The sequence below is a fragment of the Rousettus aegyptiacus genome, unplaced genomic scaffold, assembly GCF_014176215.1.
Source record: "Rousettus aegyptiacus isolate mRouAeg1 unplaced genomic scaffold, mRouAeg1.p scaffold_m13_p_7, whole genome shotgun sequence".
NCBI classification, from domain to species: domain Eukaryota; kingdom Metazoa; phylum Chordata; class Mammalia; order Chiroptera; family Pteropodidae; genus Rousettus; species Rousettus aegyptiacus.
In genome coordinates this window covers 44,775,693-44,799,295 of record NW_023416310.1, presented here as the reverse complement: position 1 = coordinate 44,799,295, position 23,603 = coordinate 44,775,693, and the positions used below count along the sequence as shown (strand labels likewise).

Genomic DNA, 23,603 nt, shown 5'->3' with positions numbered 1-23,603 from the left:
TACAAACCCTCCAAGGTGAAATCTGTCAATTAATCACAAAAGAATGAGAAGAGTGCCTGGAATAAGGTCCCAAAAAGCATCAAAATTTAAGAGGTGGGCAAATGAAATCCTGCAAGGGAGAAAAATAACCAGAAAAGTAATAGAAAAACGTGGTGCTAGGGAAGTGCAAGGAAGGAGATTATTAAAGGGAGGAAGTGAGCCTCATCATGTGATGATCGAGAGGTCAAGAAAGGTAAAAACTGAAATGGTCCTTCAGGTTCAGCAACACAGATGCTGTGGGCAGTCTCCACCAGAATGGGCCCTGAGGCAATGGTGGGACACAGAAAGCAGGTTTCGGTGTTTTGAGGAGCAGGAGATGAAAAACTAGAAACTTAAAGTGTAGAAAACGCTTGCACCATTTAGCTTGGAAGGTGAGAAAAGAGAGTGATAGAGATTTGGAGCAAAGCAAGATTTTCTCACGGGAAGGAACACGCAAGCAAGGTAGCAGTTGAAGACAGAAAGATTGTTCCTTAACTGGGGCCTATTATTGGGTAAAAGAGCCACATTGATTCAGAGTCTAGAAGAAAGGAAAGGGGCAAGCCTTGGATGACATTGAGGTGTAGAATAGATCATGGAAGAGAGGCAATGGTTGGGAAGTGTGGCCTTGAGAATGTAAACTGCACTCAAGAGGAAGCAGAGCCTGCTCACAGTGTCCAGGCTGGGCCCAGCTGCCGGTTTGAGACCCCACCCACCCCCTTAGATGCTTTCCAGCCATAGAAACCACCATGTTTGTGTTGCATGCAGCCTCAACCTGTCCAATGACAGATATGTTGTTTCCTTCCAGTGTATATCTTCTAGGGTGGTGGTTGTCAAACTTTAGCCTGCAACCGAATTATCTGAAAACCTTGTTAAAAATTACTGTACCACACCTCCAGAGATTATGATTCAGTAGGTCTAAGGTGGGGCCTTATAACTGCATTTCCCACGTGTTTCCGTACTGTTGCTGCACCCAGTCCGCACTTTGAGAACCTCTGTCCTAGAGAAAGCCCAATACCCCGTAAGATTCTGGAGGAACACTTAATGGGTTTTTGTACTTTGGAAATTACTCAATATTCATGTTTATACAATAAAGGGCAGACCCGCACTAGGTGAAGCCTGTGCGTATTGGTCCAAGATGACCAAGTCCGCAGGCCTAGCCTGACGAAAAGGTAAGACACAGAGGTCCACATCGGCCCCATGAGGGACAAAAGATAGCTTGCTGGAGGAAGGCGAGAACCTTCAGAGGGGATCCTCCAGGTAGTCAGTCTTCGGAGGCAGTCACTGAGCTGGGCCTGGAGGCTACCAGGATCTTACAAAAGGCAATGGGGCAGGTTTCGGCCTGGGGAACGGCATTCTTCCCCAGGATCTGTTGGTGCAAGAGCAGCACTCAGGAAGCAGAAAAAAAAACAGTGTACGGCCTCACGCATATGAGCACAGTCCTGCGTGTCTTACCGAGGTATTTCCTTTTTTGCCACCTTGTCCAAAGGTTATGCAGCTAACAGCCAGGTGCCAGCACGTCCCCGCTCACCCGCAGCGGCGCCGCCTACAGCCAGTAGAGGGCGCTCTCCACCGGGCCTGCGGGATCCGGCCGGCCGGCGCGTGCGCCTGTTCTTGCGCCTGCGCGGGGCTTCCGCGGCTTGGCGAACGCGGCGATCCGTCTCCCGCCTGCGCAGTCAAATAAGATGGCGGCGGCGACCCGGTTCGGCCGGAGAGCTGCGGTTGCTGCCGCAGGGTTGCGCAGCCGGTAGGTGATGAACCCTGACCTCCGTGTAGGGGTGCCACTGGGCTTAGTCAGCGGAGTTTTAGCCTCTCCCTCAAACGGGGTGGGGAGAAGTGCATCTGATCAAGCCTTTGGGTTCGCCCGGTTCGCCGTAGTTGGGGTTTGAGCCCTGAGACGGGCGTCTATCACTGAAGCGAGCCTTCCCTGCACCCCCACCCCCTCCCACACCAGTTCGGGCGGCTGCCCTGCCACACCCCGGGCTCTCAGACCCTGTGCCTGAGTCCCTGCGCGGGGCAGGCTCTCAGAGACTGGCCAGAGACCCAACGAGAGAGCTATTTTTTAAATGTGTGTCCCTCTCCTGCTCTTCCACCACGTGCATTTCCTCCCCTGCCTTCTAAAGACAATCAGAATGTCCTGTGGAATGGAAGAGAATACCTCGTCTCATTTCTTCATTTTCTCAGTGAGGCCCAGAAAGGGGACGTGACCTCTCTCAGGTCACACAGCATCTAAGTGAACTGATGAGAAGCCAAACACCTTGATTTCCTCCCCACTACTTAAACGCACTGCGTTCCCTTGCTTTTCCCCCTTGGTGCCCCGTACCAACGATACCAGCCAACATTGGTTAGGTGAAAGGCACTGAGGACTTAACTAGGTGTCGTACCCCAATTTCGCTTCTGAAACAAAAGGAGAAAAGGACCTAACAAGGTTTAATCTCGTTTTAGTGCTAAAGGTGCTCTTGAAACTTAAATGCATTTCCTAAATTAAGTTTGTCAAAGGACTTTTTGTTAGTCACCTGTCTCGCTCTTATGTTTGAGACATGTCTTCCTGGAATAATTTAATTTGCCTTTACTGTTCTATTACTTTAAACCAATCTCTATCAGTAGTCATTCGGCTGCCTTTTCCCTAGGCTTAAGGAACAATACTAGTTTTCTACTGTATATCCGTCTGCCAAAATATTCAAGATTTAGGCAGTGGGCTGTGGATAAAAATGTTTCCACCCCAAACCTTGAACTTCAATAAATAATTATTGGGCACCTATCGCATAATGATAATAGTGATATCTAACTTTTACTGAACACTAACTTCAGGGCCTAGCAATGTTGTAAGCACTTTACATTAGCTGGATCCATCTTTACACCAATCTTTATGAGGTAGCTATGAATGTTAACTTCATTTTAGAGATGAGGAACTAAAGTCATCAGGCCAGCTGCTAGGGACATAGAAACAAAGACAGTTCTCTTAATGAGTTTGCAGGTGAAAATAATCAGAAATGTTAAAAGTGATCATAGATATGCTTAAATTTCCCCAGTGACTCCTGTGAAATGAAAATTGTAATGGATAGCAATGGTATTTTAAAGTAAGCTGGATTTCAAAGGAACTTGTATCAGATTTATAAAATTTTTCATTACTAAAATCTTTTATTTACTTGTCCAGTAATATTTGTTTTTCCCTTCTCCCTTTGTTTTTAATTTGTAAGAGGCATGAAAAAATTAGGTTTACAATTACAGTATGTTTCCAATCAAAAAGCATATAAATTGTTAGCTTTGTTAGCAGTTTGGAGGAAAATAGTACAGTTCCTACTAAATTTTTTCAAGTATTGAAATATTTTGCAAAGCAGACATGATGCAAACATTTTCCGGGGGACATGATGGTAGAAACAGAAAAGGGGGAGACTTTTCACTGTATTTTCTTTTTTCCATTTAAATTGGGAACCACATAACCCTCATCTAGTTTTTAAAAATTTAAAAAGAAGGAAAACACAGTTTGTTGTTCTTTATCTCCTTTATGAATAGCTAAGAGTTTGGGACTCCAGGTTATATATCACTAAAGGAGATGGGTTTCTGTTTCTTACACTGGATATTGCACAATCCTGTGTACACTCAGTTTTCAAAGCTATAAATTTCCCTCGAGGTCTTGTTTCTAAATTATTTGTAGATATTGTTTGCCTGGGGAAGTGGAAATAATGTGGATGGAAAATGAGAATTCAGCTTTTTTTTTTATTACTTTTTTTTATGTATGAGAAGAAACAGCTTAAAAGATTCTCTCTTAAAATGTTATTTTTATTTGTTTTTATATGTAGATTCTGTCATATGATGAATCCATACATCATTAAGAAACAGCCTCTGCCTCACCTTGTACAAAGACCACTTTTCCCACTACCTAATACCTTATGTAACACAGGTAAAATTGCACGTCTTTTAGAGAGATTTTGTTTCAGAATCTAATTAAACTATGCTTGAATGAATTTTGTGCGTCATAAAAGGTGATAATTTGTAAATTTTCTTTTCAGATACCTATTAAAAGAACATAGCATTTTTTTCTATCATAACATCACACTTTACTGTAATTATTTGCTTACGTATATTTTTGGCATTAAATTTCAAGAATCCTGAGCACAGTGTCCAGTAAACCTATGAAATCTCGGTATCTTGCATAATGGAACATAAGAATGGCTCAATCAATGATTTCTGAAATGAAAATGTGGTAAAAAGAAATTACAAATGGGTTTGCGTTTGAAAGAATTGTATTTATTTTAAGCTCTTCCCTCCTCTTTTTAATGAGAATACCTCTACAATCTAAATTTCCAGTTTTCATCTAGACAGTAGAATGTAGTGTTTTTTCTTTTTCTTTTTTTGTTAAAATTAATCACTGAGGGTTTTTTTGACAATCTTTTTGATGTAACATGCTTTTATTTTCTTTAATATTGGAAATAGGTATGAAGATAGGATTTGAAAATTATTGCTATATGTATTTATATGTATTTAGGGAACCTTGGGAAGAGAGAGTGCATGTCTGTGTGCAAATGCCTACCTACATGTGCCTAAAGAGCTGTAAGGGTTTGGATTCAGCTCTTGGCCCACCTCCAGTTCTATCACAGCCTTAGTACTGACTCTGGCTAATGGAAAGAGCTGGATTAGGGTAGACACCTTCCTTACCTCCTCTGTGTACTGGGGCAAGAACAGGAGTGTCTTCTTGAAGTTTTTGTAACACTGAAGTTTTTGTTATTTGTGGTGGGGAACTTATGCTTACGTATTTACCTTTTGGTACCAAGCATAATAGGAAAAAATATTTTACATTAGTCTTTCTGTCCTGCTGTCACCTTATGATACTCATGAGAATCTTTCTCAGTGATGAACCTAGGAGTCATTTTTAAAATGCCAAATTAGACCCAGTTTAAACTATATTTGTAATGATTTTATTAATACCTAGTCAAATTACTCTTTTGAAATAGCTTTGTTCATTGTCAAAAGATAAAATTTATGTAGTGATGTCATATATTTCTACTTCGGACAGTATATATAGATCTTGTTCTCTTTCTTTATATAGTTTTCCACAAATGGATTAAGTAGAATAAAGGCAGATTTAATTCTTCAAATATTGGTGGAATACCTAATGTCTGTGGAGACTTTGGTTACCAGGAAAGATTGCAAGAAATGATTGGTCAGAACCAGCATTAAAAGAATCTTTATATTTGCAGAAAGTTGTGGCAGCCCTTTCTTTAATGTTCCATCTGAAAAATCGTTCCCTTGAAACACAGATTTTCAGAGACATTTATTGGTTAGAGGTTTAAATATTTTATATCAAATACTTGGACATTAAGGTTATTATTTAAAATTTTTCTCTTTTTTATTTAGGATTTGCCTGGGCACCAGGTCAACAGTGGTATCTTTATATGACAGTGACTTAAGGAAAATGTATGGGAGTTCAGTTTCAATTTCTCCTTAACTAAGGAAGTGACTCAACATCAGTTAACTGGAACTGCATGGAGAGGTGCAAAAACAATTCTCAGCTGTCAAATTAGAATCTTCTCTATTAATGGTTAAGAAAAGCACCTCTTAACAACCATATGTTTTGTGTTTTGCCAGATTTAATCTCTAATTTAAAGTAAAACTGTTGCTTTTTGATATTTCACTGTGTTGTCTAAGATATATAATATGAAGATCATGACAAGATAGGAAGACTGGTTTTAATTTAAACGTTTTCCTGTTATGCTTGGCATTAAGTATGGAGAGGCAGTATACACAGGGGTTAAGTAAGTTAGTGCTGGAAAATTGGTGGGACTTGAATCCTGGCTCTGTCACCTAACTAGCTGAGTGACTTTGAGCTTTAGTTTCCTTGTTTATACAATAGGATAAAAACAGTGCCTCCTTGGCAGGATGCAAGGATTAAATGATATAGTTCATGTGGAGTGCTTAGCATGATGCCCAGCACATGTTAATTATTCAGTAAATTAACCTATTTCAGTATACTTCTCTAAGATGAAAATTGGTGGCTCTTTTGGTCATAATAAATAATAAAGGCCCATTTAATAGTTTTAAAACTATTAAAATCCCAGGACTGTTCTTTTGTCTTATAAGCTGTTGTCATAATAGCAAAGTAGGAAATTAAAGATTCTATTCTTTCTTTACTGCTTTAATGAATTCATTCTCAGTCTAATCATGGGCTAAAAGAGAGTAGAAAACCTATAGAGATAATTTTAAAATATTGCAGAAAGTGAGTCACATAGATTTTCCCTTACGTAATAATTTTTAATGTCACAAACTGTACACCATTGAGCAAGTTACTTAATTCTATGTAACTTAACAAGTTACTTATCTCTAAGCCTCAGTTTCTTCATTTGTAAAGTCAGAATAATAATACCTTCTTCATAAGGTTGTTAAAGGCTTAAATACATAAAAAGCACTAGACCCTGTCCCTGACATGTAAATGGTAAGCACACAATAAATATTAGTTATTATTCTTATAAATTTGTCTTTAAAAGAATGTTAGCACTTTGAAAAGAAGAGAATGTAACATTTTACTGTATTAATATCACAGTGATGATGATTTATGATTGTGATAGCCATTGGTACTAAGTCACCAAATTGAATACATATAAGACTCCTGAATTATGTCTTTCTACTTAAGTGTAGGATATTACTAGAATTTGTTGAGTAACAAACCTACTAAATAATCAGATTAATATAAAATTCAATGTAGTTATCCTAAATATATTGATAAATTTCTTTCTTTAAAAATTTTTACTTTGTCAGGCAGTAAAGCCTTATTTTGTTTTTAATTTTCTTACTTTTTTTTGATTCTCTGAAAATGAGCACATCAGTATGGTCCATAAACTTGTTAACTACTATTTTTTTCTAGGATAACATTCTTTCTTCTTTTTTCTCTTTTAGTGAGATACATGTTTATTCAAACACAAGATACCCCAAATCCCAACAGTTTAAAGTTTATTCCAGGAAAACCAGTTCTTGAGACAAGGACCATGGATTTTCCCACACCAGCTGCAGCATTTCGCTCCCCTCTGGCTAGGTATATTACTATTTTTCATTTGCTTTTACCAGGAAACATAAATAACTGACTTTGGGGTTAAGGCAGCCTTAGTTAGCTATTGCATTTTTATGTGCACCACATTTTTTTCAGTATAAAGAATATTTTCTTTTCAGGTAAGAGATAAAACTAAGAGTTGATATTAGGAAACCCTTCTGAAAAGTGATATTTTTGAGAGATCTGTAACATTACTAAATAAAAATTTATATTTTTACATAAAAATAATCCATCAAAATGATAGTATGGTAAATTTTTTCTAAATTTTTAAAACTTTTTAATAATGAAAATGTGCTCATTTTATTCTTAAAGACAGCTGAATTTCTAGATGTTTCAAAATGGAATTGTTTCTAAAATATTCCACTCACAAATGTAAATGATAATAGTTAAGAGATATGGAATGAATTTTTAAAGACTACTTAGTGGAGGCAATTTTTCAAATCACTAGATAGAGACATGTTAAATATATAGTCAGATGATGAAGCACAGGCAATAAAATTTTTGGAATGAAACTTTTTTAACTGCTAGCTAAAGAGATTTTTATAAGAACTATTAGTCAATTTTAAATTGAAATTTTCGATAACCTAAGCCTGATACTGATTGCCAAGGATATTTGAGAAATAAAGCTTTGATGACTATTTTGATACATACAGCTTTTTTATATGTCTCGTTTAGGGAAGCCAGAGACATGCTTATCTTAGGAATGGTTTTTAAAGTATCTATGTAATAAAAATGCACATTTCCTTGATCTAAATATGTCACATGTCAATATACCTTAGAACATTTGTTTTTCACACTTTTTGATAAAAGCCACAGTAAGAAATGTTTTATATTACAACCCAGTACACAAACCACACATGTATACATACACATATACATGCACAGATATATGTATTTACAGAGATATATAAATAATTATACACATATGGGTGCGTATATATGAAACAAGTGTTTGATGAGACAGTTTTCGCTCTTACAATGTGTTATGGATTCTTATATTTCCTTTCTTGTTCTTTTTTTTGCTCTGTTTATTAGTTAAAATTCTGGTTACCACATAATTTCAGAACTTACTGGTGGTTTTGGAAAAAAACACCATAGAGAACACACACATGTGCACAAGGTGTGTGCAAGGAGGTTCAGTATAGCCTTATTAGTAATGATAACAAGTTAGAAACAAGCTAAATAATCATCAATAGGAAGAATTAGATAAACTTTGTCCATAATCTGCAAATAATAAAAAGGATGAAGTGGATCCGTATTTACAATCATAGACTTACTTTTAAGTGAAGAAAGCAAGTTTCAAAACAGTGAGTACAATATGATTATTATTAAAAAAACGAAAAACACAACAAAAATGCACACCAAACTGATAACAGTGGATTTGGGAGGGGTGTTGAAGAGGCATTTTCACTTTATAGTTTGAAATGTTTATATTAAGTTGAGTTCACGTATTTTGTATTTTAAAAAATGTAAAAGTAAAAAGTCCCTAATTCAGTTACAGATTAGTTGATTATTTTTGCCAAATGTTCAGCTGGCAGAATCCCTTCTCAAATTAGTCTTTTGAAAGTAACTTATTTCCTGGATTCATGGAATTTATTATCTTTAAATTTATCTTCAAGCAAAATCTTGCTTTTGTTCTTGTAGCTGACAGTGGTTTTGTTGTAAGCCAGAACATAAGCTTCATGAGGACAGACACTAGTCTGTCTTGCACATCATTATTTCTCTGGTGTTTAGTACAGTGTCCGATACTCAAGCAAGTATTCAAATATTTGTTGAACGAATGAATGAGTAACTTAATGAATGAATAAACGGTAATATATCTTACGTCTGGGAGGCATTTGACTTGCTTCTTACTGTCCTTATGGACAAAACAAAGAAATGTAAGCAAAGTATAAATCTGTCTCTAGTGACATGTAAAAGTGCTGTGTATTTTTGTATTTGGCATGTTTATTCAATACTTTTTTTTATCAGCAAAAATAAGATACAGTTACCAGGTTTTCAGATGGGAGGCATTGCTTATATGTTGGATGGCAAAATTCAGAGAAATTCAAAAAAGTTTCATTAGGCTGGAATGATAGGTTAAAGCAAATAGAATAAAATCTAACAGGAACAAATATTAAGCCTTATACTTACATTTTTTTTAAATGAGTAGCACAATTATGGGGTAGAAGAATCTGACCTTAATTCATTTTGAATATGATGCAGTGCTCAAAAAAGTTATCAGACTTTAACAAAGTTGTAGTGTCCAGCTCAACAGAGTTAACAGTCTTTGTAGTCTGAACAAGTCAGATTATATTTGGGATATTGTATTCAATTCTGGGTATCATTTTATTTTTGGACGTTGACAAGGTGAAATTGTCCCAAAGAAAGTAACCTAAATGCCAAAGCATGTATAATAATGTTTGAAACTCCTATTTCAGCTTTTTCTTTCTTTTAGGGACAATACCTATGAACTCTTACCTAAAGCAGTTCCCATGCCATGGCCCATAGATCAAAAGCAGTCCCCTTTGCATTTTCCTTTCATTTGGATTAAAGGCTTTGCCATCAGTGCAGATGTACAGAGCCAATCTAGGGGCTTATTTCAAGGTCTGTGCCTGGGTTTATTGGATCATAAGCTGCAACCAAGAACCTTGTGACTACTTGTAAATTTAATATTGGGTGGTTGTGTAAAGTACCCAAATGACATTGTTTCAGACAAATTTCTGAATAATATCAAAACAATAATTCCGATTGCACTCTTGCAGTGATAGACAGAGAAGGAACACTATAATCCTTAGAGTATGTCAGCTTTTATTCTTAAGATTGTGAAAAAGAAAACTGCTGTTGAGTGTATATACTAGGTATGGTACATACATCAGTGATGGGGCAAGAAAGGTACTTTTCAAAATGTCTTGGAGCTTTTTAAATTATAACCTACCCCTTTTCCTCTCAAAGGTTTCTAAAAATTACCTTTACTGAGTTATAATTTACACCCAATAAAATTCACCAATTTTAACTATATAGTTGAATGAGTTTGATAAATATATACAATTATGTAACCACCACCAAAATAAAAATATAGAACATTTTTTATTCCTACAAAAGATCCCTCATTGCCTTTATATTCAGTCCTCTTACTTCATGTACAACATGATGACTTGATATATGTATCTATTTTGAAATGATTATAACAGTAAGATTAGTTAACACATCTGTCACCCTGGTAACTATTGATCTTCTTTATGCTATTACTGTTTTGTGTTTTCTAGAGTTTCATATAAATGGAACTATATAGTCTTTAGTGTTTGGTTTCTTTCATTTACTATAACACTTGAGAGTCATCCTTGTTTTTGTGTGTATCAGTAGTTCATTCCTTTCTATTGCCGAGTAGTATACATTATGTGAGTATTCGCAATCTATTTAGTCATTCCCCAGTTGATGGACATTTCCAGATTTTATTTATTTATTTATTTTTGTGTGGCTATTATAGATAAACCTGCTATAAGGTTTGTGTGCAGGTTTTTGTGGAGCATATGTTTTTATTTCTCTTGGGTAAATACCTAAGAGTGGGATTGCTCAATCATAGGGTAAGAAATTAAAACAAGATTGGCCATTAGATAATAATTGTTGAAGCTGGTGATGGGTACATGGAGGTTCTTTTATTTTTCTACTTTTGCATATGTGTAAACTTTTCATAATAAAATGTTTTATTATCTCTTATTTTTTATTTTTTCACAGGCAATTATTTAGGATTGAAGGAGTGAAAAGTGTCTTCTTTGGACCAGATTTCATCACTGTCACAAAAGTAAGCATAGGATGATATAAAATAAGATGTGAAGCACTTTTAGTTTTTTTGAGTTGAATGTCCCTCTCCAAAATTTCTATTCTTAATGTATTTTATCCATATTTTAAAAATCTCAAATTAAGTTTACTTTTCACATTTCTTAAGTTAATTATTAATAGGATATTTCAAGTTTCCTCATTTATCAAAAGAGAAAAACTTAACCTTCAGAGAATGCAGTGCATTGTCCAAGATTACATAGCTAGCCTACAGTAGGGCAAAGATCAACCTTGGCAGGACTAGAATTAGGCTTCCAAGTATTATTTTTATTAGTTCTTAGTTCAAATTAATAAAGAGAAAAGCAAATAATTACATTGTGCGTGTGCGTGTGTGTATGTGTGTGTGTAGTTGACCAATAAAATGAAAAATACCTCCTTTCAAAGTAGGTACTTAGGGCATCTGACCCATTCTGCCATCCAGCAATAAAACTTTAGAACTTCTCAGATAAGAGCCGTGGACTGTGTAATTCTCAGCACATGGTTAACCTCTGTCAAAAACTAAGCTAAAAGGCTACCTATTCCAACAGCTGAGGTAGAAACTGCTAGAAAAGGCTGTTTCATTTTTAAATCTACTAGATTAATGAGAAATGAACTATTTAAACTTGAACTGTCTATCCTTTTAAGTCTGAATTGATATGTATACATTGAACTAATCACTTACCAATTTCATATCAAAATAAAAAGTATTCATTCGACTCCTCTTAAGCAGTTAGAAAGGATTACTCTGAGTTGATGCACCATAAAAGTGGACAAACTGAGTTAGTGACATGTTACATCAAGTTCAGTATTCTCTCGTAGCTATTTATGTGTGGTGGAGAATTATGATTTGCCTCCGTGGTGGCAATCCCAGTAGCTGTAGTTGTTCTTGCAAATATCCATTTGTAAATTTTTCCCCCTGTTGTTTAAAGTGTTATTTGTTCTAAATTCTCAGAAAGCCCTTTCTTGACCATATTGGTGAAAGTGGTACTCCCTCCAGGAGCTCATTACCCTGTTTATTTTCTTCATTGCACTATCACTAATCATATATATATTTTTTTCTTTTTCATTATCCATATATTAAATTTATTATTTTCATTTTTTGATTAGAGTTGATATTAAATATTTTATATTAGTTTCAGGTGTACATTTGTTTATTTTTATTACCTATCTTTTCTGTACTAGACTGTAAACTCCATGTGAAAGTAAAGATTGTCCGTCTTGTTTAGTTCACCTAGAACAATGCCTAGCATGAAGTAGGAAACAATAATGTAAAATTTCCTAAGTTGAGTTTTCAGGCTTCAAGTGATTTCTCACAAATATAGGATCATAATGAGCAAGTCTATGTTAACTTATCTGTCTTTCCAAGTTTAGAGATATCTGGCCTATCCGTGTTATTCCTCAGTTTTCTTTTTTTGATACTTTTTGAGGGAGAAAAGAGGACAAGCATTTATTTAATATCTCCAACATGTTCGATATGGACTAATGTTTTGCATATGTTATCGAATTCTTATAACTAGTTATTCTCATTTTCATTTTATAAACAGGAAGTTATATATTTATTTTAAGATGTTTTTATTTAGTTCTCTTATGTACTGCCTATGCTATATAAAAATTTTTTTAGATGAAAACATGATTATATCTTAAGGGTTTTTTTTCTTAATTTTATCTTGGTAAGTCATCTTTTATTTCCCTTTTCCTACAGAATTTAGTTACTTTTTTTGAAATTTCTTCAGATCCACTATTCTTAATGAAATGACATGACCAATAAATAAAATTCCAAGTGAGAGCACACATTGATACTTAATCGGTAGAATAGCAGATTTGATTTGTTTTCTTTCAGTTAAACTTCCTGATCATGTACTATCCCATTTACCTGGTGTCTTTAGTGATTGTTTCCTTTCTGATTTATAATTGATAATTCAGAGGCTTCTTTATGCATCATTTATGTTTTTTTCTAAATGTTTAAGTTTGCAGCTTACATGGTGCCTTTTTTTCCTCATTCAGGCAACTTCAGGATTTTTTTCTTCTTTTTATTACCAATATTTCATACTCAGTAGAGCCCACTATTTACTGAAGATATGAGGTAGATCTCTGATTGATCTTCCAAATTATTAAAATATTATCCAGAATAGAGATTTGGGTAGAAAAGATGAAGGGATTAAGAAGTACAAATTGAAAGTTAAAATAGTCACAGGGATGTAAAATACAGTAATATTGTAATAGGTATGTATGGTGCCAGGTGGGTACTATCTTATTGGAGATCACTTCATAAGTTATATAAATGTCTAATCAGTATGCCGTACACCTGAAACTACTATCATACTGAATGTCAACTGAAATTGAAAAAAATTTTTTTTAAAAGTTACCTAGAACTAGTTCCCATTCCTAATCACTAAGGCATCTCACTGGTTTTGCTCTTGTATCCTTAACAGTGCCCATTTATCTTCTCTTTGGTGTACTGTCTCTAAATCGTTTCCTAATCCATGACAAAAATACTTTTATGTATTTAGACTCAATTTTGAATAGTATTTAGACCCTGGCTAATAGCTTCCTGAAGTCTAAATAGACTGCATCTAATAGTTTTTCCTTCTAAAGAGCTCTCTTCTAAAAAACTAAAACACATCCTGCCTTTCTGTTTTTAGATGTTAGTCCTATTTAGGTATTTAAGAACTTGCTTATCTTTTTTTGTATGGAATCAACTGGTTAGCCAGATACAGAGGTGAAATAATTATAGATTCTTTTTAAGTCTTATTGACAGTTCACAAGTCCCCTGATGCAGTAGCCATACATAAGACATATTGTATGTTTTAGTTCTACAATTGTATCATTGCATTTTTTCAGTACTCTTAACTAATTTACATGCTGAAGTTCTTTAATAGTTGTAGGATGTCCTACATAGCTGATCAAGCAATTATATACTATCTTTTTAAAAGAATGGGAGATCTCGTTATCTTCCTCTTTAAACAGAGAATACATTCAGAAATTTAATTCTCTTTACCTAATGAAAAAATATCTTTTAATCATTTTGCTATCACCTATAATGGGCATAGTTCATAAAGCACACTTAATGAAAGCTTGTTGAATGAATGAATGAGGAATGTTCTAAAATTGTGTCTTCTGGAAAGTCATTATAAGCCAGATTCTTTAAGAACTGAAACTGACATGTATTCTCCAGAAATGGGTACTGTTGCGTAGTACAGTGTATAATAGGAAAAGATTGTTTTTTTCGGGGGGGTGGGGAGGTAGGGATACCAAATTACTTTATTTGAAAGAATGGTACAAATAAAAGAGCATAAGTATATGATTTAGTGGAAAATATTCTTAAAAGATACAAAGTATTGTTTTATATTTGTCTGTGCCCTTGGGTGGAAATTAGCATTTTCCTTTAAATATTTACAGGAAAGTGAAGAGTTAGACTGGAATTTACTGAAACCAGATATTTATGCCACAATCATGGATTTCTTTGCATCTGGCTTACCCTTAGTTACTGAGGAAACATCTTCAGGAGAAGCAGGTAATGTGTGGGGTAATTAATATTTATCTTTTTTTTTTTTTTTAAAGTTTTCTACTTTCCTCACATTTGTCTTGATTTCAAAAGTCATGAGAATACAGATTTTTAGCATGGTATTGTATTTAGCTCTGGAACTAATTCCAGAGTAAACAAAACTTTATTTATACTAATTTTGCCCATCATATTTGAAAAGTGTATAAATCAAATCTGTTATACAAAACTTAAATTTTCAATTATAAAAATTTTCAGACATGCAGAAAACAATATGAAGCTCACAACTTGCCCTCCTCTCAGATTTAACAGGTGTTAATTTTGGGCTACAATTGCTTTAGACCCAATTTTTAATAAAATATTAAGGACATAGCCAAAGCCCTACCCCACCCCTTTTCTCTTTCTGCTTCCTGAGATGTATGTAAATTGAGTTTGTTTTCAAATGTTCACTACAAATACAAATGTATTTGTAGGGAATATAAAGTATTGTTTTCTGTTTTTAAACTTTAATGAGTTATATGCATCTTTCCTTTTATTCACTGAGCATAATATTTTGAAATACATCCATTTTGGAAAAAAGTAGTTCTATTTTATTTATTTTAAGTGTTACGTAGTAATCCATTATATGAATAAACTACAGTTAATTAATTCGTTCCCTTGTTTATGTTGAAATAAATTGTTTGTGCTAATTTCTATTACAAATGTCCTGCAGTGGGCATCTTTGTACAGTCTCTTTGTACAAATGTGGAAAGTTTCTTTAGAGTGTAATCCTAAAAGGAGAATTGCTATTCATAAATTGTTCTAATTTACATGAAAATTAGCAGCATGTAAGAATTTTTACTTTTATCTTTAATGTCACTTAGTATCTTTTACATTTTTTTTCCCGGTGTGTTGTGTAAAATTCTATCCTGTTTTAATCGTTTCCTTGATATTCCTGAAGGTTTTCATATGTTTACTGGTTATAAATTTCCTTGTCAGTATATTTCCTGTTTATAATCTTTGCCCATTTAAAAAAAAATTGAGTTGTATGCCTTTTTTATATTGATTTTAGCAGGTTTTTAAATAGCATTCCAAGTGTCAACTTTTTGTTAGTTTTTTCATACCTGATAACTTCTCTGTAACCACACCTTATCTTTTCACTATGTTTAGGATATCTTTTGTCATTCAGAAACTTTTCTTTTTTTCTTTTAAAAATATGGAACATTTCATAAATTTTTGTGTCAAAAACTAGCTAAATGGAAACAAATCTATACGAAAATTTGTATGTACCTATTTTAAAAATTGAGGCATATCTATACATTATGATTTGGAAAGACCTTTAAGATATATTAAATAGAAAAAACAAAGTGTAGAACAGTGTGTATAGTGTGATCTCATTTGTCTAAATGTACACATGTACGCATGTACTAGAAGGCTATACACTAAACTCATGATAGTGGTTGCCTATGGGAATAATGGTGGGGAATGGAACTTAGGTTTGCTACTGTAAGAATTTTAGCTTTATATGTTTTATTTCTTTTGTATAAAAAGACTCAGTTAATGTAATTTAATATTAATAGTTGTTATTTATGTTGTTACCAGAACTCTAGTATTTGTTATAGGATAATTTGAATTACCTGCATTTTTAGTTTTCCTGAAGGTGTAAATAAATTTCTCAAAAAAAAAAAAAAAAATTAAAGCCCATAAAAAGGCATTGGTGAAAATCAAAGTAAAAGAAAAACAAAAATTAAACAAAATTTAAAAACAGCTTTGCCCTCAGATTTGTAGAACATTTTGGAAATGTCCATAAGGCTCACATTTTTATTTAGTATGATTGTCATTTGAAAACCACAAAACTGAGAAATTAAAAATATAAACTAATTTATAGAGTCGGTATATCTTTTTATCTCAAAGTGTTCATCAAAATCCAGACATTCTTTTTCATCTGCTGTTTTTCAATACTCAAGAATGATGAGGGTATGCAAATTTATTGGCCCCAAAGTAAAAACCCTACCATCATTAGTAGATTAAGTTATTTCAGTACACTCACCTTTTTTTTAATAGCTGAACATGTAAATTTATTTTTTTATTTTTTTAAAATTAATTTCAAGTATACAGTACATTGGTTAGACATCTGTATAGTTAGTAAAATGATCCCCCTAATTGCTCCCTCCCTCCCCTGACCTTCCACCTAGCCATTGTATTAATGCTAATTGCATTCCTTATGCTGTGCCTCTCATCCCCATGACCATCCTTAAGCTTCTAATTCTTTAACCCTTCACCGCATTCTCCCAGCCTCCTTTCTGTCTGTCACCAAATTGTTCACTATATTTATGAGTCTGTTTTTTGATTAGTTTGTTCTTTTTATTCCTTAACTCCCACCTATAAGTGAAATTATGTAGTGTTTATCTTTCTCTGTCTGACTTAAATACCTTCTAGGTTCATCACAGCAATATCTTTTTCCATTCCCTTCATTTTCATATGTAGGGGTCTTGTTTTCTTAACCTATCCCTTGGTTGGAGCACTTAAGTCTTTTTCATTTAAGGTGCTTATTGATAGGAATCTAGGTGTTACCATCCTTTATTACTGTTTTTGATACATGTTTTTTCTTCTTAAAGAAGTCCCTCCAACATTTCCTGTAATTCTGGCTTGGTGGTGATGAATTCCTTTAGTTTATTTTTGTCTGGGAAGCTCTTTATCTGTCCTTCAATTCTGAATAGCTTTGTTTTGCTGGATAAATTATTCTTGGTTGTATGTTCTGGGTCTTCATTCTTTTGAATATTTTTTTCCAAGCCCTTCTGTCTTGCATAGTCTCCCTTGAGAAATCAGCTGCCAGTCGTATGGGTGTTCCTTTATATGTAATTATTTGTTTTTCTCTTGCTGCTTTTAAATTTAAAAACCTTTGGCATTTTAATTATGATGTGTCTTGGTGTGCGCCTCTGGATTCCCAATTTTTGGACTCGTCTGAGCTTCCTGAGGTTTTATGTTCATTTCCTTCACCAGGCTAGGGAACTTTTCCATCATTATTTCTTCAAACAGCTGTTCATCATCTTGATTTTCTTCACTTATGCCAATCAGACGAATATTTGGAGCCATAATAGTGTTCCATATCCTCCTTAAATCATCTTTATAGTCTTGGCCTCTTTTTTCTTGTCATTCTGTTTGAGTGTCCCGATTTTCTTTCCTGTCCTCTAGATAGGGCATGCAATCCTCTTCTTTATTCACTTTGTTTATTCCATTTAATGTACTTCTCATCTCAAATAATGTGTTCTCCAGACTGGTTCCCTCTTATAATCTTCATCTCCATTTTTATCTCTTTGTTGGAGTTCTCTACTTTTTCCAAAAGTTCATTGAGCATCTTTATAACCAGTGTTTTGAACTCTGCATCTGTTAGATTGCTTGATTTCATTATATCTGGATCTCTGTTCTGTTCTGTCATATAGTTTCTGCTTCTTTGTCTTCCCATTTTGGCTGCCTTTCTGTGTCTGTTTCTATGTACTACTAAGCCAAGCTCCTAAGTCTCCCGGTCTTATTAGTGTGGATCTGTGAAGTAGGTATCCAGTGGCACAGTCCTGAGAGGGGTTCAGGTACAGGCCAAATTTAGTCCAATCCTCTACCCCTCTGGGGTCACCTGTCAAGATTCAGCAAGGAATCCACAGATGCTGTGCTTATAGTTGCCTCAAAAGGCCACACTAGAACCTGAGGCCAGCTGCCTCCAGTGTGAGTCTAGGCACTGCTCAGCATCTGACTAGCTGACGATATACCTGGATGTGGCTTGGGTGAGGCCCGGTTTGGGGAAGGTGTGGTTTCAGGGAATCCTCTGGGCAGAGTGACCTCTATTGTCCAGTATGATGATGTCATGGCTATCGTGTTGCTATGTCTGCATACTGGGAGGGGGGAGGGCTCAACAGAAAATGATGGTACCACCAGCACTGCTGTACTGAGCAAATCTTGCCTCCACCCTCACTCTGACAATATCTACCTGTAAGTCCCTCGTGCCCACTGCGCGCAGCTGATTGGGCACTGGTGCTCAGAGCAAGGTCTGTCAAGTCGACGCGGCCCCTTTAAGAGGCTGATACTGCTGCTGCAGGCTCGGTCTCAGCTGCTTGGGACCAGGTTGCCCCACATCCTCGCCCCGTCCTACCTTCTGCCGTTGCAGGGTGCTTTCTTGGATTTCTCCTTCGTAGTGTGGCTTGTTCATCTAGATCCCAAGTGATTTTTCTTTGCTGCTGCTCCTTGTTTCTGTCACAACATGATTTGGTTGCCAGAGGGATGAACAGAGCCTCTATTATCTATGCCATTTTTTTTTCCTTAGTATATACTCACCTTTATCACCAAATGTTAAGTTGATCAGTGCTCCTTAATTATTCTTTAGAGAATCAAAGAATCAAAAGAATTAAAATCAAAGGAATCAAATTTCCCCAAAATCACCTTATCACCATACCAAGTTACATGTTCTATGCTTTTATGCTTTGTTGTTGTTTTTTTTTTTTTTAATGAGACCTTAAGTTAAAAAATCATCCTGTTTTAATACTTGTACTTGCATGGATATGAAATTTCTACTATTGATATATTTTATTTGTAATTGTTTCTAGGATCTGAAGAAGACGATGAAGTTGTGGCAATGATTAAAGAATTGTTAGATACTAGAATACGGTATGTGTTTATCTTTACTTGAGACCAGATGTAATACAGAGCCAATTTTCATTATAGCAATATAGTTTTGGTTGTCTGTGAAATTATAGTGGAGTTCCAAAATAAGTATAAGTGAATGTAAACCCAATAGGGAACCATGACAGTTGAATTTAAAGTCTGTATAGTAAATAAAGGAATTTATCTTTTACAGTCATCATTTAGGTTTAATATGATTATAATATCAGATTTCTTAGGAAAAAATGGCCGTGTTTGGGAGGATTATGAGGAGAAGAGTACCTGTTTTTAGGCTATTCCCCATAAAGAATAAATAAGTAGAGGACTTTTTGCTTGTAGCAGACCAGTGGTTTCAGTGAGAAGTCCCAGGAAAGTTGCATAAAATACAATTTAAAAATTTCGTGTGTGAAGGCATTAGATAGTTGCCAAAGCAGACAGCATCCTGTAGAGAAGGAAAGCACATTGAAGCTTCCCTTGGGGGCATTTGCTGATTCTTGGTGTGAAGCTGAAGTATAAGAAGCTGATCAGGGGCAGCTACTAAGAATCAGAGAAACCATTTAGCTTTCAGCTAAATCTTTGAGAGGGGAAGAAAAAAGATAAAATTCTGAGCTACCAATGAAGCTTTGACTTAAAGGGCCAAGATCCTAGAGAAAAGTTAAGAAAAAGTAAGCCTAACACTCAAAGGTTCTCCTGACAAGGTACTTGCTTATTTTTAACTGTGTAGCGGAAGAGACTTGAGTCAAGCAAAAAGAAGTTGGATAACTGAACAAAGTTTTGGCAGTGTTACAGTGTTGGGAGGTGATAAAAATTGGAGTTTAGGATCTGTCGAGGTGGGTGGGGGGGCTCAAGAAAATCCAGACTCTTAGTTGGGTCCCCAGAGGACTATACTCTGGAAATGGGGTCAAACCAGGGGTAGACTAGGTCAACAAAGAAATCACAAAGGAAGTTTAAAATAGGTCTATATCTGCATGACCTTTGGTTTGGCAAATATATATATATATATATATTTTTTTTTTTTTTTGACAGAACACAAGAAAAATCAAGGAAAATATGTACAAGTTAGACTACAATAAAATAATGACTTTCTTTTCATCAAAAGATGCCATTTACAGTGAAAAGCGAAGCACAGAGTAGAAGATACTTGCTATATATTATATAACAGTATATTTTAAAACTCTTATACTTTGTTAAGAAAAAGACATATAAAGACTGGAGCAGTCTCTTCACAAAAGCTCTGGGGAAGCAAATCACAAAAGAGAGTAACCAAATGGCCACTAAATATGAAAAGTGCTCCACCTTATTAGTTATTATGAATATTCAAATTAAAACCACAGTGAACTATCGCTGCGTATTCACTAGAATGATTAAAATCTTTAAGATTGGCAACGCCAGTTGGTGAGGATGTGGAGCAACAGGAACTCTCATATATGGCTGGTGGGAATGTAAGTTTATGGAAAACTAGCATTATCTACTAAACCTAAACATATGCATATTCTTGATTTAGCAATTCCACTCTCAGGTATATTCCCAGTAGTACTACATATGTGTACCAAGAAAAGTTTGCAGGAATCGTTGTCGCTGCACCATTTGTAACAGCCAAAAACTGATATTAACTCAAATGTCCATCAGCAATAGAATAGACAAATTCTGGCATATTCACAGAATAGAAATACAATGCTGCAGTGAGATTGAATGAACTATTATTAAATGCAATGACGTGGATAAATCTCACAAAGAGCAAAAGAAGCCAAATACAAAAGACTAAATGCTACATGTTTTCTAAATGGAATTTATATTTATAAATTTTTAAATTAAAAAAAAAAACAGGTGAAACTAATCAGTAGTGCTAGCGATTAGGAAAATGATTACCTTTGGTACGGAGGAGTGATTAGAAGGAAGCACAAGGGGAACTTCTGGGATTCTAGTATTCTATTTCTTGGTCTGGGGCAATTGTATGTTCACTTTGTGAAATTTAATTGAATTGATTGTACATGATTTATGCATTTTTCTGAATTAATGATATATTTTAATGAAAAGTTTACCTGAAAAAAAAAAAAAGCCAGCATCTATCAGCCTCCCTCTGTTAACACAAAAGAAGTGAATAAGTATATCTTAGGTAATCACTACAATTATTAGGAAACTTGAAATCTTAAATGCTTAAAAAAAGATTTTGTGAATTCTACTGATCTAAGCCCTGAGTTATATTAAAAATTTTTGATGAAAACTTCTGTTTTCTTAAACATGTCACAAATACACTGTGACACAGGCCAACTGTGCAGGAAGATGGAGGAGATGTTATCTATAAGGGCTTTGAAGATGGCATCGTACAGCTGAAACTCCAAGGTTCTTGTACCAGCTGCCCTAGTTCAATCATTACTCTGAAAAATGGAATTCAGAACATGCTGCAGTTTTATATTCCAGAAGTAGAAGGTGTAAAACAGGTATGCCAATATTACGTGACAGTTTAGATTTACTATTAAAATAAACGTTTGAGAAGAAAAGAAATTTATTACCTGTCATTTTCTTCAAGGGCTGTATCTTTGTTTTGCAGTCATTATCAGACTTGACTCTTTAGTTTAGAATTAACTTTAGTGTTATGAACACTGTGTGCCAGGCATTTTTACAGATATTACCTCATATAGTCTTCTAACAAGTTAATTGAATGAGTCATTTTTATTTTGTGCATAGGAAATTGAGGCTCATAGGGCATATTGCTGCTCTGGTTATAGAAAAATTAGGAAAAGAGGATTCAAAGAATTTTATAGATGAGATTTAAGTCTTTAGTGGAACAGCTCCACTGCATCATATTTATCCACTTCTTGTTCTTAAATGTGCAGGCAAAGAGCTCATCAAGAAATCATACTTTGTTGTACAGTAAAACAGAGTACTGAGTAGTTACAGAGCTTTATCTATAGTCTGATGCCAACATTTTTTCTGCCATAAGATACCTAAGGAATATAGCACAGCATATTCTCAGCAGTGATACTGACCCTCACTGGAGTGATTCTCAACCAGGAGGCATGACCTTATGGAAAGAGATTATCAGAAGGAGAAATATGTCGAAATTAGAAATTTGAAAAAACTCTTCAGGTAATTCTGTGCCTTTAAAGGAGAGTCATCTCTTCTCAGTTCCTTTGAAAATCACTCATCTCTGGGTAGTATTAAAATACTTCCTTTTGGTGTAATTTATGCCATCTCCTCTTTGAAGTCTTTATTAGTCCTCCGCTTGGAATTAAGCTCCAAAGCCTGTTTCTGTGTGTCTGTTTTAGCTTTATGTTTATGGGTAAGTTTCTCGAGAGACGTGTAATCACATCTAGGTCTTTGTGTTCCTTTGCAACACTTAGCCCTGTGTGTATACATTTTCTTACATAGTTTGTATTAAATAAGTATTTGGATATACTATTCCAAAATTAGGAATATTCTTCCTAAAATAGAATTTGACTAATGAAATTCTTCGAATTGGGTGTTGCTGAGATTGAATATAAAATGTCAATTCCTTGAAAGTACATATCCATTTTTACTCAACCCAAAAGAGAAACTAGGAGAATTGACTTTCCAGTGATTGTCTCAAATCAGAATGAGATTCATGTAGATTTTCCTTTTAAACTTATTTTTGTGCCTTTATTTCCTATATGGTTTTTTTAAAAAATTACATTAGTTGACATTTTAGTGGATTATACATTAGTCCATGGCTAGAAAAAGATCACTTAATCATTCATTAAAGTCTTCTCTGTCCAGGTGAGACTCCACTATTGGAAACCTCTTCTGGAACAAGGACAGGAAACCAGCGCCTTTAATTAATTTGCTGATATTCAGTTTGCTTTTATGTTGTTAGGATAATAGGTTATGATGCAAACTTTGAACTTTGAGTCTATTGATAGATTTAGTCTTACTAGATTGACATACATTGTTAACGTATTAAAGTTATTTCTGGTAAGCAAGTAATGTTAAAATCAGGAAATAGCAAATTCTATTTCTTAATTCTTAAATTCTCTTTGTTTTTTTGGTTTTAGGTTATGGATGATGAATCAGAAGAAAAAGAAGCAAATTCACCTTAAAATAATTTGAATTTTCTTTGGGCCCAGCAGTTGGACTTGTTGATAATGTACACCAAGCTTTTAACTAATTTGCTAAGGAACTTGAAGATTAATAAAATATGCCCTTTCTTTCGAGAGTGATCTATAAATATTGCATGTTTGCTTTAACTCATGGGTTATTTATAATATCCTGAATCATTTGTACATGTGGCTCTTATCCAGGGTAATTTTTATTTTTCTTCTTCATCTTTCATGATTAATTCTTTGCATAGTGTGTGAAGCAGTTTAAAACACAATTCCCCCATCTACTTTTATTACATTTTTTAAAATACAGAAGTAAATAGGGAGAAAGCTTTTTAAAATATTCTAAAATGGCTTGGCTTTTCTTGAGATGTTTGAAACAATTTTTACTGAATTTTTTACCTTGTTAAAAAGAAAAAAAAACTAAACAGTTCTAGTTTAAAAATCATATCTGGGGGAAAAAAAAATCGTATCTGGCTAGTATCCCCCAGTGTAGTAGCATACAACTTTTCTCCAAGAGACTAAAAAAAAAACCCTCAAAAAACATCATAATGCT

The 23,603-nt window shown here is 34.6% G+C and overlaps 1 protein-coding gene across 2 annotated transcripts; it reads left to right on the top strand.

Annotated features, from left to right (window-relative positions):
- The first annotated feature begins 1,646 nt into the window (after positions 1-1,646).
- Positions 1,647-23,175, top strand: NFU1 (NFU1 iron-sulfur cluster scaffold). Of its 2 annotated transcripts, none has more exons than XM_016128447.2 (8): positions 1,647-1,762; positions 3,819-3,919; positions 6,910-7,045; positions 10,778-10,844; positions 14,258-14,372; positions 18,935-18,995; positions 21,256-21,430; positions 23,003-23,175. In XM_016128447.2, the coding sequence occupies exons 1-8, from the start codon at positions 1,701-1,703 to the stop codon at positions 23,045-23,047; spliced, it is 762 nt and encodes a 253-aa protein (XP_015983933.2). In that variant the 5' UTR covers positions 1,647-1,700; the 3' UTR covers positions 23,048-23,175. The 2 variants fall into 2 exon arrangements, with proteins under 2 accessions (XP_015983933.2, XP_015983934.2); XM_016128448.2 differs by lacking the exon at positions 23,003-23,175 and adding an exon at positions 21,934-22,935.
- Positions 23,176-23,603: the final 428 nt, after the last annotated feature.